The sequence below is a fragment of the Mytilus galloprovincialis genome, chromosome 6 (assembly GCF_965363235.1).
Source record: "Mytilus galloprovincialis chromosome 6, xbMytGall1.hap1.1, whole genome shotgun sequence".
Lineage (NCBI taxonomy): Eukaryota > Metazoa > Mollusca > Bivalvia > Mytilida > Mytilidae > Mytilus > Mytilus galloprovincialis.
In genome coordinates, this window is record NC_134843.1 from 88,383,692 (window position 1) to 88,397,852 (window position 14,161).

The 14,161-nt window shown below is 30.6% G+C and overlaps 1 protein-coding gene across 1 annotated transcript in view; it reads right to left on the bottom strand.

Annotated features, from left to right (window-relative positions):
- LOC143080614 (uncharacterized) overlaps nt 1–14,161 on the bottom strand; it is a 246,730-nt gene that overhangs the window by 193,910 nt on the left and 38,659 nt on the right. The window contains exons 12-17 of the mRNA XM_076256539.1: nt 9,839–9,868; nt 8,650–8,667; nt 8,305–8,322; nt 3,052–3,069; nt 1,810–1,848; nt 130–159 (exon numbers count right to left, since the gene is read on the bottom strand). Of these exons, the coding sequence (XP_076112654.1) occupies nt 130–159; nt 1,810–1,848; nt 3,052–3,069; nt 8,305–8,322; nt 8,650–8,667; nt 9,839–9,868 (153 nt within the window). The remainder of the gene's footprint in view (nt 1–129; nt 160–1,809; nt 1,849–3,051; nt 3,070–8,304; nt 8,323–8,649; nt 8,668–9,838; nt 9,869–14,161) is intronic.

Below are 14,161 nucleotides of genomic sequence, written 5' to 3' on the forward strand. Positions count from 1 at the left end.
AAACAGATTGTTAAACAAAAAGGCAATAACTTATGTTTAACAAACAGACAACATATAATATGTTTAAACAAAAAACAATATATTTTACATAAGAAATAATAATAATAAAATGTTGAAAAATATACTCACCTTGTTTAGTTATTTTCTTTTGATTCTTAACTAAAAATAAAAGAAAATGTGTGTATTCAAATTATATGGTAATGTTATTACTTACTTAAACATAGTACCATAGAAACTAAGCATACTAGAAATCATGTTGTTTAATAAATTCCTGCTGTTTTACAGTTATTGACGAATATTCTCCAATTGTCCTAACCACAATCATTCACATACTCTTTTTCTCGAATTCGACCGACCAACTGTCCAACGAAATAAGACTTTATCATTAGGTTTTGACTTACAAAATCATCACTACTAATTTTTGGTGGGGTTTGTGCTGGAAAGTCTTTGGCTTCAAATGTTGGGTTTATTTTTTGATTTGTAAACTGTTGTTTGTCTTTTGATCGATTATTTTTCTTCAGTTGTTTAGCATGTCCTTGTCAGTTTGTTTCTGATTCATCAGTGTGAATGCCGTTATAGGTGTCTTTCGACTCTCAGCTATTTTTTTATCTTTAATTTGATAATTTTAATTTTTCAGTTTGATACAGTCCGTTATTGTCACATTTACTTTAAAAAAAACAATCCCATAGAATTGCCGTTTAGAATTTTTCTCGGAGTTTCTGTTATTTTTTATAGTATCAAAAATTCAAGAAGATTTCTGTGTAAAATAAATAATAAAATATATTTTGAAATTGTACTGGTCTTACTTACAAATATATATAGTACAGTTTTCTATTAATTAAAAAAATATATAGGCATCTTTATCGATATAACATTTTCGTCTATATTATTTTTAATCTGTGCTATTATTTAAATGAGCTGTATTACTATGAGTGTTTGCGAATTCTTTAAAATTCAACACAATAAACAACATCGTTGTAGGACTTGGGAATTATCGTATTGTATTGGATACAAATAGAAAAGAGGTAATTAGGTGAAATAACATAAAGTAAATTATATTAATTAATAACTATTTTGTTCATAAGAATAATAATTTGTTTTTGCATAATAAACTACCACATTTCATTCATTATTTAGGAAGATAACAAACTATTTATTAAATGTGCGATCCTAAATAAGCTATTAAAAAATATGCTCTTTGATGGACTTCCAATGAATGTTTCTCGTGATAAGAATACTCTAATTGTTTTGTATTGTTTGTATATATGTAAATATTATATTTCTCTTGTCTTACGTATGTATTGTGTCTAAGTGATCAAATAAAAGTTGAAAGTTGAAATTGAAGTTGATTGACTTTTTTTACACTTTTCCTTTCTGCAATTCTTCACAAAATATACAAATTCTTCGTTTCGGCAAAATAATCGGTAATTGCATATATAAGGACAATAGGGGTGGCAACCTAATCCCCCTTTATCACGTATTATAGCTATGTGTCTTACATAAGTTGCCAAAAGGTTAAACAGAGAAGTTGTTAGAAAATTTATATTCGGTAAAAACTTCATAGAATTCATAGAAACTTTCAGAATGTTTTGTTTTACTTATCGGACAGACAGCAAATGACAAGAAGTAATGATATTTAACACTGATCACCAGACCATATATTTAATGGCTTTTGTATCGATGAGCATCTACAGGTTGAAGGTTTTCAAGAAAGTGAAATATGTAAATATCAATTAAACAATACATTTATTTTCCGGGTATACGGATTTCTTTATCCATTTAATATGTTGCAAAACCTAACATACAGACCTATTGGTTTATTTGTCTTTATCTTCTTTACTTTCTTCACTGAAAAAAAAGAAAACTCATAAAATAAAATCAAGCATTCATTTAGAATTTCGTTAATATTTTCTATTTTAACAATATGCTTATGTTTCAATATTTGTTAACAGTAATTCAAAATACTGAAATATCTTATAATCAAATAATATACTTCTAAAATGCTACATTTTTCGTGATATCTAAAAACTTAATGAAACTGCTATGATTTCTATCATACTAAATCTGTACATAAATGAAATATACTATCTTTATTTTTCTTGATTGTACAGAACGGTCAAACCCAAAATCGACGCATTTGTATTGTAGCGATTATCAAATCATTTTGTTTCCTTTAGTTTGAGAGTAAAAAATCTAACAATAAATAGAAAATGGAGAAGTAAACTAAAATGAAGATCCATACTGTTATTTTTTGTTTCCTCGAAAGTGATGCGTTTATGGCTCCTTGCTACTGAGTGTATATTTCGCAGTTGGTATGATATGCGATCGTTTGTAAAAAAATCTCTTAGTTCAATGAACGTTATATGTTTATCTTTAAATACTTTTCAGCAGAAATCTTAAAATTACAAATTTGAAAGAACTGTTCCTTTTAAACAAACATGGCACAGCAAGAATACATTTTCAGATCGAATAAAATCTATAGAGGAACATTTTTAATGTCACTAATATCTTCACTGTAAAATACCCAACTAAAGATGAAATTTCAAAGTGTCTACCCTTGATTCAATGCATGTTTTAATTCAACAATTTATTCCACGTGTACATAAATACGATTTTTAATTTCAAATTACTTGTATACAACACTACGACAACACACGTTTGTTGTTTTCTCAGTTATTACATTCCATACATTTATTTTAGGCAAATGATTCGGTTTACTGATTTAAAAAAATAATTATATCTGATAATCATGCAATCCTAACATAGTGCGACATTATCATTGACAAAAAGCTAATATCAAATAAGAAGGAATATTGTAAGGTAGAAAAATATATTTAGCTACCATTAAACATTTGAACCTAATGTTAACTCCCCAACTCATATATACTGTAAAATAACATTTTTTCATTGAATCAAACGAGAAATACAATGTAGTATATAGGAGAAATTAATATCATTTAAGTGCATGATATTTTATGATATATGTAAAGCAAGAAATTATAATCAATAAATATCACATTTAAGATTTATTGTAATAGGAAATATACTGACCTTTTGGTTTGATTTCAACTGAAATTAAAAAAAAAAAACAAGCATAAGCGTTATAAAATAACAAGTAGCTATCACATTTATTTTGCTTACACAATTTGGTTTGAATTTGTTTAACCAAAACAAAATAGTGTCAAAGTTTTTACAGCAACTTCATTCTTTGAAATAAGTATATATTTATCATATATACAAATAGTTATTTTATTTAGAACCAATAGTATGCATGGCTACCGCGCATGACCTTTCGTCTGTATAGTTCGACATCCTGCATGCTTTTTTTATTCTGCAACTATTTTGCAACTAAATAAAATTGAGAATGAAAATGGAATGCGTGCTTCAATTGGCCCCTAAACAAAAATGTGTATTACTTCAGAAATAATGAAGGCCATACTTAACTCCAAAACATATTAATCGACTGAAATTAAAATCATACAACTAGTCTATAATGATCGATCGGTTCCCATCAAAAAGAAATTGTTCGTTTTTCTAGCATTCAGATGGTTATTGTAAATATTGATTCTTCAAATTTCAGATTTAACCCGGGAAAAGGAGTTTCTGCGTGAATATGAATGAAATTTTGTCGTTACTAAATTTAATATTCATTTTTCTGGTAATGTATGAAAGTAATAGAATTCGAGTTTTCAATTAAGTTATATATATAACCCCCGTTAACGAATTCACGTTTTCAATTCAGGAAAAGCGCAGATTTACGTGTATTAAATATGTCAATGAGTAAGACGTGGCTATATATGATTTGTGACATTCATGGGCTATAGCATTTTCAATGTCAATAAAATAGAGGTTCGATACCATATATAATTTTCAGAAAATGAACACATGTAGCAGATGACAATTGGTTTTGTATTTTAGATAAATGTTGATTTAAATGGATTCAGACTCAATAGCCAATTATGGGTTATTAAATAGATAAACCCGACAATTCTTGAGGAGTTGAGGGGCAGGAGGGGCATAGATGCAAAATTTTAATCATTTTTTTTTTTTTGGCATTCAAACCCGAACTGGTCGTGAAGTTTCAAAAAATTTAAAACTGTGATAAATAGGACATATTCTACAATACCAATAAATGGAAGCCATAAAGTCGGTACAAACTACCAAACAATGTAATACTATTTTAATATTTCCAACACACAAATAAATGAAACATGATCAATTCACGGGTATAGACCTTTATAATATGAGAAAATACATTCAAGTGACATATGTTTTTTTAGTATTTGCGCGGTTGCAGAGTGCAATAACTTAAAAAAAGCATTCAGTTGACAAACTCTTCTAGCAGTAACAGAAGTTAACTCGCTTCAAAGAAACAATTACTTAACTAGTCATGCAATAACAATTTTCTTTTCATAATATATATAACAATGGCAACAAGAAGTAATTGTAACAGGATGCTGTTACGAAGTCTCCCAAACAAATCTCCCATAACTCGCCATTCATATAGTCCCATATTCATTTGATTTGATTTTTTGTCCCATACAAGAATATATATGGGTTAGCCTAGGGGTGGGGATCTCCACCATTTACAAATATTCAAACAGGAGGGAATGGTGGTGACCCCCATGGACTTTACCTACATTTCATTTGATTTGTTTTATTGTCCCATACAAAAATACATATGATTTAGGGGTGGGGATCTTGACCAATAACAAGTTTTCAAACAAAAGGGTGTGGGGGACCCCCAAGAGACTTCCCTTTAATTTCATTTGATTAGTTTTATTGTCCCATACAAGAATATATATGGTTAATTAAGGGGTGGGGAAGTTGACCGTTTATAAGTTTTCAAACAAGAGGAATGGGTGACCCCCTCAGGACTTCCCTTTTATTTCATTTTATTTGTTTAATTGTCTCCTACAAAAATATATATAGTTTAGGGGTGGGGATCATGACCATTTATAAGATAATAGCATATTCTCAAATTGAACGGGGTGGGGTGACCTCCTAAGGACTTCCGTTTTGTTTCATTTCATTTGTTTTATTGTCCACTACAAGAATGTATATGGTTTAGGGGTGAGGATCTGGACTGTTTACAAGATAATAGCACATTCTAAAATTAGGGGTGGGGATCATGACCATTTATAAGATAATAGCATATTCTCAAATTGAACGGGTGGGATGACCCCTGGGGACTTCCCTTTAATTTCATTTGATTTGTTTTATCGTCCCATTCAAGAATATATATGGTTTAGGGATGGGGATGACCCCCCCCCTCCCCAAAGGACTCCCCTATATTTCATGTGATTTGTTTTATTGTCCTATAATCATTTCTGAAGATTGCATGTTTCTATCACTTACAGTTTTCAGGTTATTTTCATTTGAAAATTTTAGAAAATAAAATCCCATAGGGTTCTATAGTAAACCCCTTCCTCCTTTCTACTTCCCAAAATACCTCTTAATAAACCCCAATGCAAAAACGAAAGTTTATGGCTCACCTAGACATATTAGTCTACCATTCTATGAAACCCTAAGTAAATCTGACAAGTGGTTTTGGAGAAACGATGCGGACAAGTTCATTTTTAAAGTGGCGGAAGAAGAAGACGAGGATGAATGATAAAAATAACTAGATTTGTAATTGCTAGCAATAACGAATGGCACCTTTGTCCCCCATTGCCAGGCGAGCGGCATCCATTTTGAAATTTCGAAAGTTAAAGAGCGCATCTACAGATGTCTATCAACATTGTTGTAAAAATTTCATCAATTTTGGAGCATTTTGAATTTTTTTTATTTTGCGTTGTTTCCATAGAAACGGCGGCCATTTTGGAAATTCCAAAGTCGAATACCAACTCTTGATGTGCCATTTAACATGAATGTCAATTTTCAGAAAGTTTGAAGCAATTTGAAAATTTCGGACATTTCTGCTGTTTCCATGGTAACGGTGACCATTTCCAAAATTCTAAAGACACCTACCACATTGGCACATAATAAGGAACATACCATTAAAGTTTCAATGGTTGGATATACCATATTAAGAGTTTAAATACTACTTTAAGATTTTCCCCATATTGTTTAATACTAAACATATTTAGTTTCCATGGCAATATAGTAGTTCCAAAGATACCCAAAATCATCTCAAACCTGTATATGGTGGACACCAACAATATATAAAAATTTGATGATTTTCAGTTCAGGAATATTCAAATTATTCACCAAAAACCAAAAAAGTATTTATTTTACATTTGTTCTGTTTCCATGATAACGGCGGCCATTTTGCACATTCCAAAGTCAGCAGTGCAACTTCACATGGTGTTCCACATTATGGTAAAATTCCATCAACATTGGTCCGTTCAATTCCGAGAAATAGTGTGGACAATTTGTGGAAGAATAAAAATAAGAAAAAAAGAAACGTAGAATAACAATATGTCACCCCAACTCCGTTGAGGGTGCCATAATAAGAACTGAGCAAAAACAATAAGTCTCCAAACTTTGTTTGGGAGACTTAATGATATAACAGAGCATGCGAATATAAGAAATTAGAGGCAACTCCAAACAGTGTGAAACAAAAACTATTGAAAAATAATAATTAAAATTGAAAAGAAGCTTAATAATGATCAATAAATTTTATTGCCAATGTGATTTACCTTTTCTTTGTTATCTTATTTGGTTATACTACGTAACTAGGAATATTTTTGTTTAGAGGCCATTTTAGCGCCGGATTAATCCGTTCCTCTGTATTTTCGATAGCCCATTTTAGCGAAAAAAGTACCTGGTTGAATAATACTCAGTAAGCTTTGGGCAGAAGTTCATTGTATTTTAAAGGGAACAAATAATGGTCCAGAGTCGTTCAATGACCATTATAATGAGCAATGTTACAGTTGTCACCCAAATATTTACGTTTTTCTTGATACTATTATCAAATTGCAAACAACAAGATATACAAAAATATGAAGTATAGACGAATGTGTATCCAAATCTAGACAAGATAAAAATAACAGTTCCTAGTTGCAATTCAACAGTATTGTACAGGGGGTAAATCCAGAGCCCATTACACACGTTCTCTAGGACATACATTCCAGGCTAGAACAAACATCTGATGAAATCTTTTAGACATTTAAAGTGCTGTATTTTAATGGACATCATATGTGTTATATTGTGCTGTCTTGAGTCTATTAAGTTTTTTTTTATTTATTATATATTATAAAGGGTTAAAAATATTTCGCTAAAATGGGCTTTGACAATTTTAATTTTCGCACAAATGGGTTCTACCTTGGCGCTAAAACGTCCGATTTTTTTTTGCTAAAATGTCCTCTGCCGATTCTAAGGATATGGAGATCTTAATCATTAATCCAAGCTATATAATATAATGACTTTTTTTTTTACTAAAATCATTCTCAATGATTCACAGGAAATATATACCCGGTAGTTGAAATCATAAAAGACAAGGTTTACTGTGCACAGAGCAGTATAATCATTCATATGTGTAATGATTACCATTTTAAATTAACTTTTGGCTAAAGTTTAAAATTTCTAGAAAATGAAGGAATCGGTTGTTTATGAATTTATGTACTGAAAACTCTGCCTCTTGGGTAATTTTTCAAACATTGAAAATGAAGATATCAACGAATAACAGCACGAGTTCTAATTAAATTCTGCAGTTATAAGGGTCGACACTTTAGGAACAGAAAATAATATCAGACAAACGAGTCTGATAATTTTAACATATTTAAAAAAAAATGAAACACATTTTAATTCATTGTGTCCATCTTATGACGATTTCAAAAAAAAAAAATATTTGATGAAACGTGACAATTTAAAAGCGATTTTATGTCTTTTGGTGATAAACGGAAATTATTGGTTTTATTTACAGATATTGATATAATTCGTAATTCTGTCAACAATTGTTATCCTATTTTGAATAGACATGGAAATTTTTATACTGTAAATATGTACTTATAACTATTTTTTTTTCTATTTTGCTATAATGTTTTAATGTTATCATCTCTTATAAACAAAAATGTACAGAATGGCTCGTTGGAAGGCTTTATATCTATATATTTAACTTTAAAAAAGTATATTTTTGTTTGATATAATTGAGTGACGAGATTTAAACAAAATAAAATATTGAATTGGAAAAAAAGAAATAGTAATAATTATGACATGATATCAAGTAGTCATAATGTCACTTTGCGACTGTGCTTATAAAAGCAGTTAAAAATAACAGAACCTGGGTCAGCTACCAACAGTCCTTCTATCAATGCCATAGGAAAACTCGTTAACTTTAAATGAAAGAGAAAATATACTGACCTTTTGGCCTAATTGTAACTGAAACATGTAATATTCAATAAAGTAAAGGCATAATATATGCATTTGAACATGAAGACAGTTTTGAAGGTTTTTATACTTGATTTCGTGTTTTCGCCTATCTCTGCCTACATATCCTTTTGAAAATGTGTTATTCGTTGGACATTGAATTCGTGGTTCATCTATACCAACGAAACCCACAAACATTGGTATCCAACGGATAATGATGAATTCACAGTAATTGAAGAATATTTTAGATATAATATATAACATTATTAACCTCACAGTGACACAAAGATACATTAAAGTATGATTAGAATAAAACACGTATAAAGTAAAAATACTGACCCTTTGGTTTAATGGTCACTGAAAAATAAAATAAGAATGTAAATCAAAACAATTTGAATAGTTTAAAAAGTACTCCAGTGTATTTAAATGTATGTGGACTATATTATCCTGAAAGTATTGTTTGTCTTAATGCAAGGATGAGATTAATTAAATTAGCTGCCAGTGCATATAATATTAAAGAACATAGTATGGCAACCTTCATAGCTAGGTTGCAAAATGTACTGACCATATGAATTGGCTAAAGAATTTATAAAATTCCTATCATAATTGAATTGAAAATACAATTTGTGTGTCCTATATTAAAGTTATTTTTAGATCATCAGAAACACCGAAACTCAAAAAAATATGTAAAGTATTCACATTCCTGCATGTATTTGAGAAAATGCATCTTTCAAAGTTCAAACGAACACCGTGATTACAACATTAAAAGACAAAGCGATAAGAAATGTACAATAAGTTCAAATATGAATATCATTGACTTTTCAAGTACGATGAAACGATTTAGATTTTTATTTTATAAATTTCATGCCAACTGGATAACAAAACAATAATCATACAAGATAATCTTGATATCGTTTTAAAAATTACGTATTGTTTAGACAGTTCAGTTCTATTGGTTTTTAATTATCTAGTATTTGCCAAAAATGTACAGGTCATTGTGTAAAAACAAATCAAATAGGGTCTACTCTATCAAATTCGAATTGCAAGTTATATGATACATATTCATAAGTAAATTTACTAAAAGAAAGCAGTATCTCATCAATAAGACAGTCAGACTTGTTCGAAATGCTACATTTGGACAATCCTTTGTCTGCTCTCCTTGTTGATACATAGAAATAAAAAATCATCCAGAGCTAAATAGATGTATATTTAAATTTGCGATTTTATCTTTTGATTAGTTTTATTAATATTTTGATTAGCTTGATCAAGTGCAAATACTTCGTTGGCGTACCAAAGTGCAAGTATTCCTGTATTCAAATAACATTTTTTTAGTCAAGATTTCTTGGAAAAAAATCAAAGGTTGTTAAAATTAAAAATCTGTATCATAATTGGTATTTTAATAAACAGTGGAAAATTCGTTTAAGAAGATGCCCAAAAATGATCTTATAAAACGGAATTGAAATGTAAAAATAAAAGCAGATACACCAGTATAAGACTAAGACATACATAATGTAGCTTGACAACATACCTTTCGGTCTAATATTCTTTATAATTTTCACTGAAAGATAAATTAAAGAATGCATAACAACATCAAGAGGTATATATTGTATATATCGTATTACCCACGATAAGATTTTCAATCAAATACCCTGGTTTTTTTTAGGCAAACTTCAGTCAAAGTCAAGACTTTTTTTAACTCTCTAATTCGCACGGTACAGGAAGGCAGATCCCATGATACACTAGTTTAACGACGAACTAACCATTTTGCTTTCCTATCCTATTACTCCTCGTGTTTAGCAATGAAGTAGGTAGATTGTGTTAAGTATTTGGCATTACCGAATAATGAATCTAATCAATTTTATGAAAACAAGTATTATTAAACAAACTATGCTTGTGCTAATACAACTCATACGATTCTTGAAATTATGTTGGCTGAAACTAAATGTGTAACAGGTAAATGCAACCAAAACAATGCATATATAAGTTAGCTGAGACTCAATATGTAACAGAGCAAATCTCACTCAAACAATTCACGTATTTATAAGTTGGCTGATACTAAATGTGTGGCAGGGCCAATGCAACTCAAACGATTCTTGACTTTCTGTAAGCTGAAACTAAATGTTTGAAATTTAATACAACTCAAACGATTCATGAATTTAATTGACTGAAACTAATGTATTTTTAGATATTATTTTTCCCCTTTATAACAATCACTTATGGTTGATTATTACCAGATCTTATTTTAGAATATTGGCATTTTTGTTTATTTTTGTAAAGATGGTGATTTTGAGGACAAAAAACACGTTTTGCGTACCAAATTATACGTCAGGTATTTTTTTCACTGTCAACAGTTTATACCTTTCTAGTTAAGCTTTTTGAGATGAAAAACGTTGTTTAATGCCAAATAAACTAGTGTAGTAATTTGGCCGTTGTGTCATTTGAAAATTGTAGACCTAATTGTGCTCAGAGGGAACCGGTATATAACACTTTTAACACTTTCACTACTGAATTTATTTTTTTCGCGGGATTCCCTGGCCGAAATTTATTTGCACGAGCCGTTTGCCTGACCGGTATTAATTTGACATGTGCTTCAGCGAAAACGACCTCGTAGTTTTGGTCATTGAAAACTCGGGAACCGTAGCGAGTTGTGCGGTCAAATTTTGATAAAACGTAGATAAATATCATAGGTTGAGCGTCCGTAACCTCTTCATAGAGTGAGAAACAGTTTACCTTAAAAACGCGTGTCGAAAACGTAGATTGATTGAGTCGGAAGTTATTTTTTATCATTCCCTACCGTATATCACTTTCACCTCCATTTGGCAACATTTCTTAAGCACACGTGTGTTTCAAAATTCTATTTCTATGAGCTACTGAATTATTTTCTTTCAAAACCCGTTTCCGTTTTGTTTTCTTTGCAAAAATACTTGTAAATCGAGACTGTCGTTCACGTAGATTTTGGCCGCAATTTGTTTACGATTTCGAAAGAAGAAAGATAACTCGGGCTTGATAACGGACAATACCTCTTCTAGACGAGTTGTATAATACCCCCAGCGTTGATGTGCGATTACTGAAAAATAATTTTTAACTGCAATTATAATCGATGGAACTTCTTTACTTTATGACTTAACCCCAATAATGCCTTAATTCTTTCACATGTGAATGAGATAAAGCTTTCCAATAAATAAAAGTAAATGAACCCAAAAAGTGATTTCTTTTTTTAAAGTTCTAAATCCATAAAATTTCCAATAAATTTGATTTGGGTCATGGGGGTTGTATAATATAAAAAAAATATTTAAGCATAAATATTCAGCTGTATCTCAAGATAAAGAGCCTAGTGAATTATTTTTTTTTTAAATTGTTGAAATTAAAATCTGAACTATGAAGTCAAAATTTAGGATGTATAAGATAACATAAAATTGACAAATACATCAACTGATGATTGTTAAAGCAGCACAAATAAATACCAAAAGCTGACAATTTATATTTTATAAATTTATTTTCATCATAGTTAAGTTTATTAATCACATGCAGTAGAGGTAACGAAGATAATATATGCACACAACTACTGGGTACTGCATAAGTGTTTTATTTAAACTTATGATATGTACACACAGATTCAAGTCGTTGAAAACTAGTGCCAAAAAGGGATTAAAATACATCATGTACATGTTTTACTGCAAAATGCAGTTTTAAAATTCATTAATAGAAAGCTACATCAGGGAGCTGATATAGTTTGTAATATCATTTGGAAGCTTTGAAATTTATTTTAGTTTATAACGCTGCGTACTCGTTGAATAGAAGGATTCATATCATAAATTTTGATTTTGAAATTGAGTGAGGACAATGGAAACTATTTTTCATTTATTTTCTGTTTATATTGTTGGGTTATTTAATGGAATGGTTTGTCAAAAAGTGACCAGTCTATTAATTAATCTATTACATCCATCAGCAAGTGTTACATACTTACATATAAGCCTATATATTAATGTTGTATGAAGATACCTTCTTATGTGTACTAGTCCCATAAACAGTGTGACTTACAAGGTAACAGCTACAAGACCCTTATGATGTCCCATTATCCCATTTCCAATTTGATCAGTTTTTTCTCTTACTCCTTACTACTACATGTATATGACTTGGCATCTGAGAGAAGGAGCAATTTATATACCATTTGAAGTCCCTTTTTGAACACAAAAAAGATGTTTCCTAGTGTTAAAAATGGTTGCTTATATTGACATTACAAATTATAATAAACTTTAGGCACTGTCGCACTGGCCATTCATCTTTTGAGTTTGTGTGCAACATGAGGGGGGAGTTCTTCCTCATAATTTCCAAAACAAAAAATTGAACCCCTATTGATTGTTTTCAGAAACATACAGGAACAGTATTATTTTACATTAAATGATGCCATCTCAAGATTAACCAGAAGCAGCAGACAATACCTTATGTTATTTCACTTTTGGGAAAAAATCACTTCCCTTCAGCAAATTTTTTTTCTTTTTTTCCCTTTCCAATTCCGAAAAAAAAAATTTCCCTTCCCTTCTAAAACAAATATATTTTTTTTCACTTCCCTTCTTTGACAATGTTTTTTTTTTTTTTTTTTAATTGAGAAAGAAAACAATTTGTTACATAAAAATAATTATCTTGGCATCTTTCAGTTTTTTTTTACTCTCTGTCAACATTGTTTTTCAAAACAACTTTTAAAATGTTTGTATGCTGAATAAGACTTTTAAAAACCTCTGTCACAAGACGAGAGACATCATGGAAAATAATTTACACTCGATTAAAATACAAATAAGATTGCAGAATATTGTCTCATCTTGCAAAAGCACTTTTATGTAAAATAATAAAGCTATGAGATGTAACAACACGTGTTTTTATGAACCGCACTATTTATAGACTCAGCTGTCAATTTTGTCAATATCCGGTTCTATTTTAAATGAAAGTGGACTTTCGTTTTGTCGACCTACATACTGCAGTACAGCCTTTCAATGAAAAGAAATAAAATCCGTAGCACTACAGACTCCTGAGAGTGTCTAAAACGATGATAAAGACTCTGACTCAATCGGTAATGAAAGGTTGACTGTCAAACGGCAACGAGAAATAATAATTTACAGTCGTGCACCTGATGGCGACAATCAAAGTCTCGATTTCAGATTGTTTTACAAATATCCTTCTCACAACTCCAAAATATACGTACATTCACTATTTTTGTACAAGTTAAGCGACTTTCATGACCGCAGGTTAAGTTTTCTAAATGTTTCAACTTGAAATGAAACTCCTAACCACGACTGTTTATGATTCCACCATTTTGTTTTTCACGAGGTTTTTTTTTCTCAACAATCTTTGAAAAAAACATATTTTAACAGTGTTCTTACGCCCGATATTAAAATATCGAATGCATTTGGTGTTTATCATAACATCCACGGAGCAACGGGGCCAAGAAACATGCCCGTACGAAAAACATGACACGTACTCCAGGTGGACAGTAGCCGGACTGAGAACCGTACTTATAATAATCATTTAGACTTTTCTTTGAATGTCTTATAATGGATAACCCGGCTGGACTTTCATCGAAATTAGCCGTAAACCGGCTCGAAATATTTAAATTAGCAGGAGTCCGGTTCAGAAAGTCCAGCTGGACTTTCATAAAAGTACGTCTGAAAAAATCCAGCCGGCATTTCTGGCAAAAATATGGCCTCTATAAAGTTCAGCTGGACTTAACAAAGTCCGGCTGAACTTTAAGAAGTCCAGCTGAACTCATAAAAGTCCAGCTGAACTCATAAAAGTTCAGCTGGACTTCAAAAAGTTCTGTTTGACCTTTATAGATGATCTCAGCAGGGGCTGATCC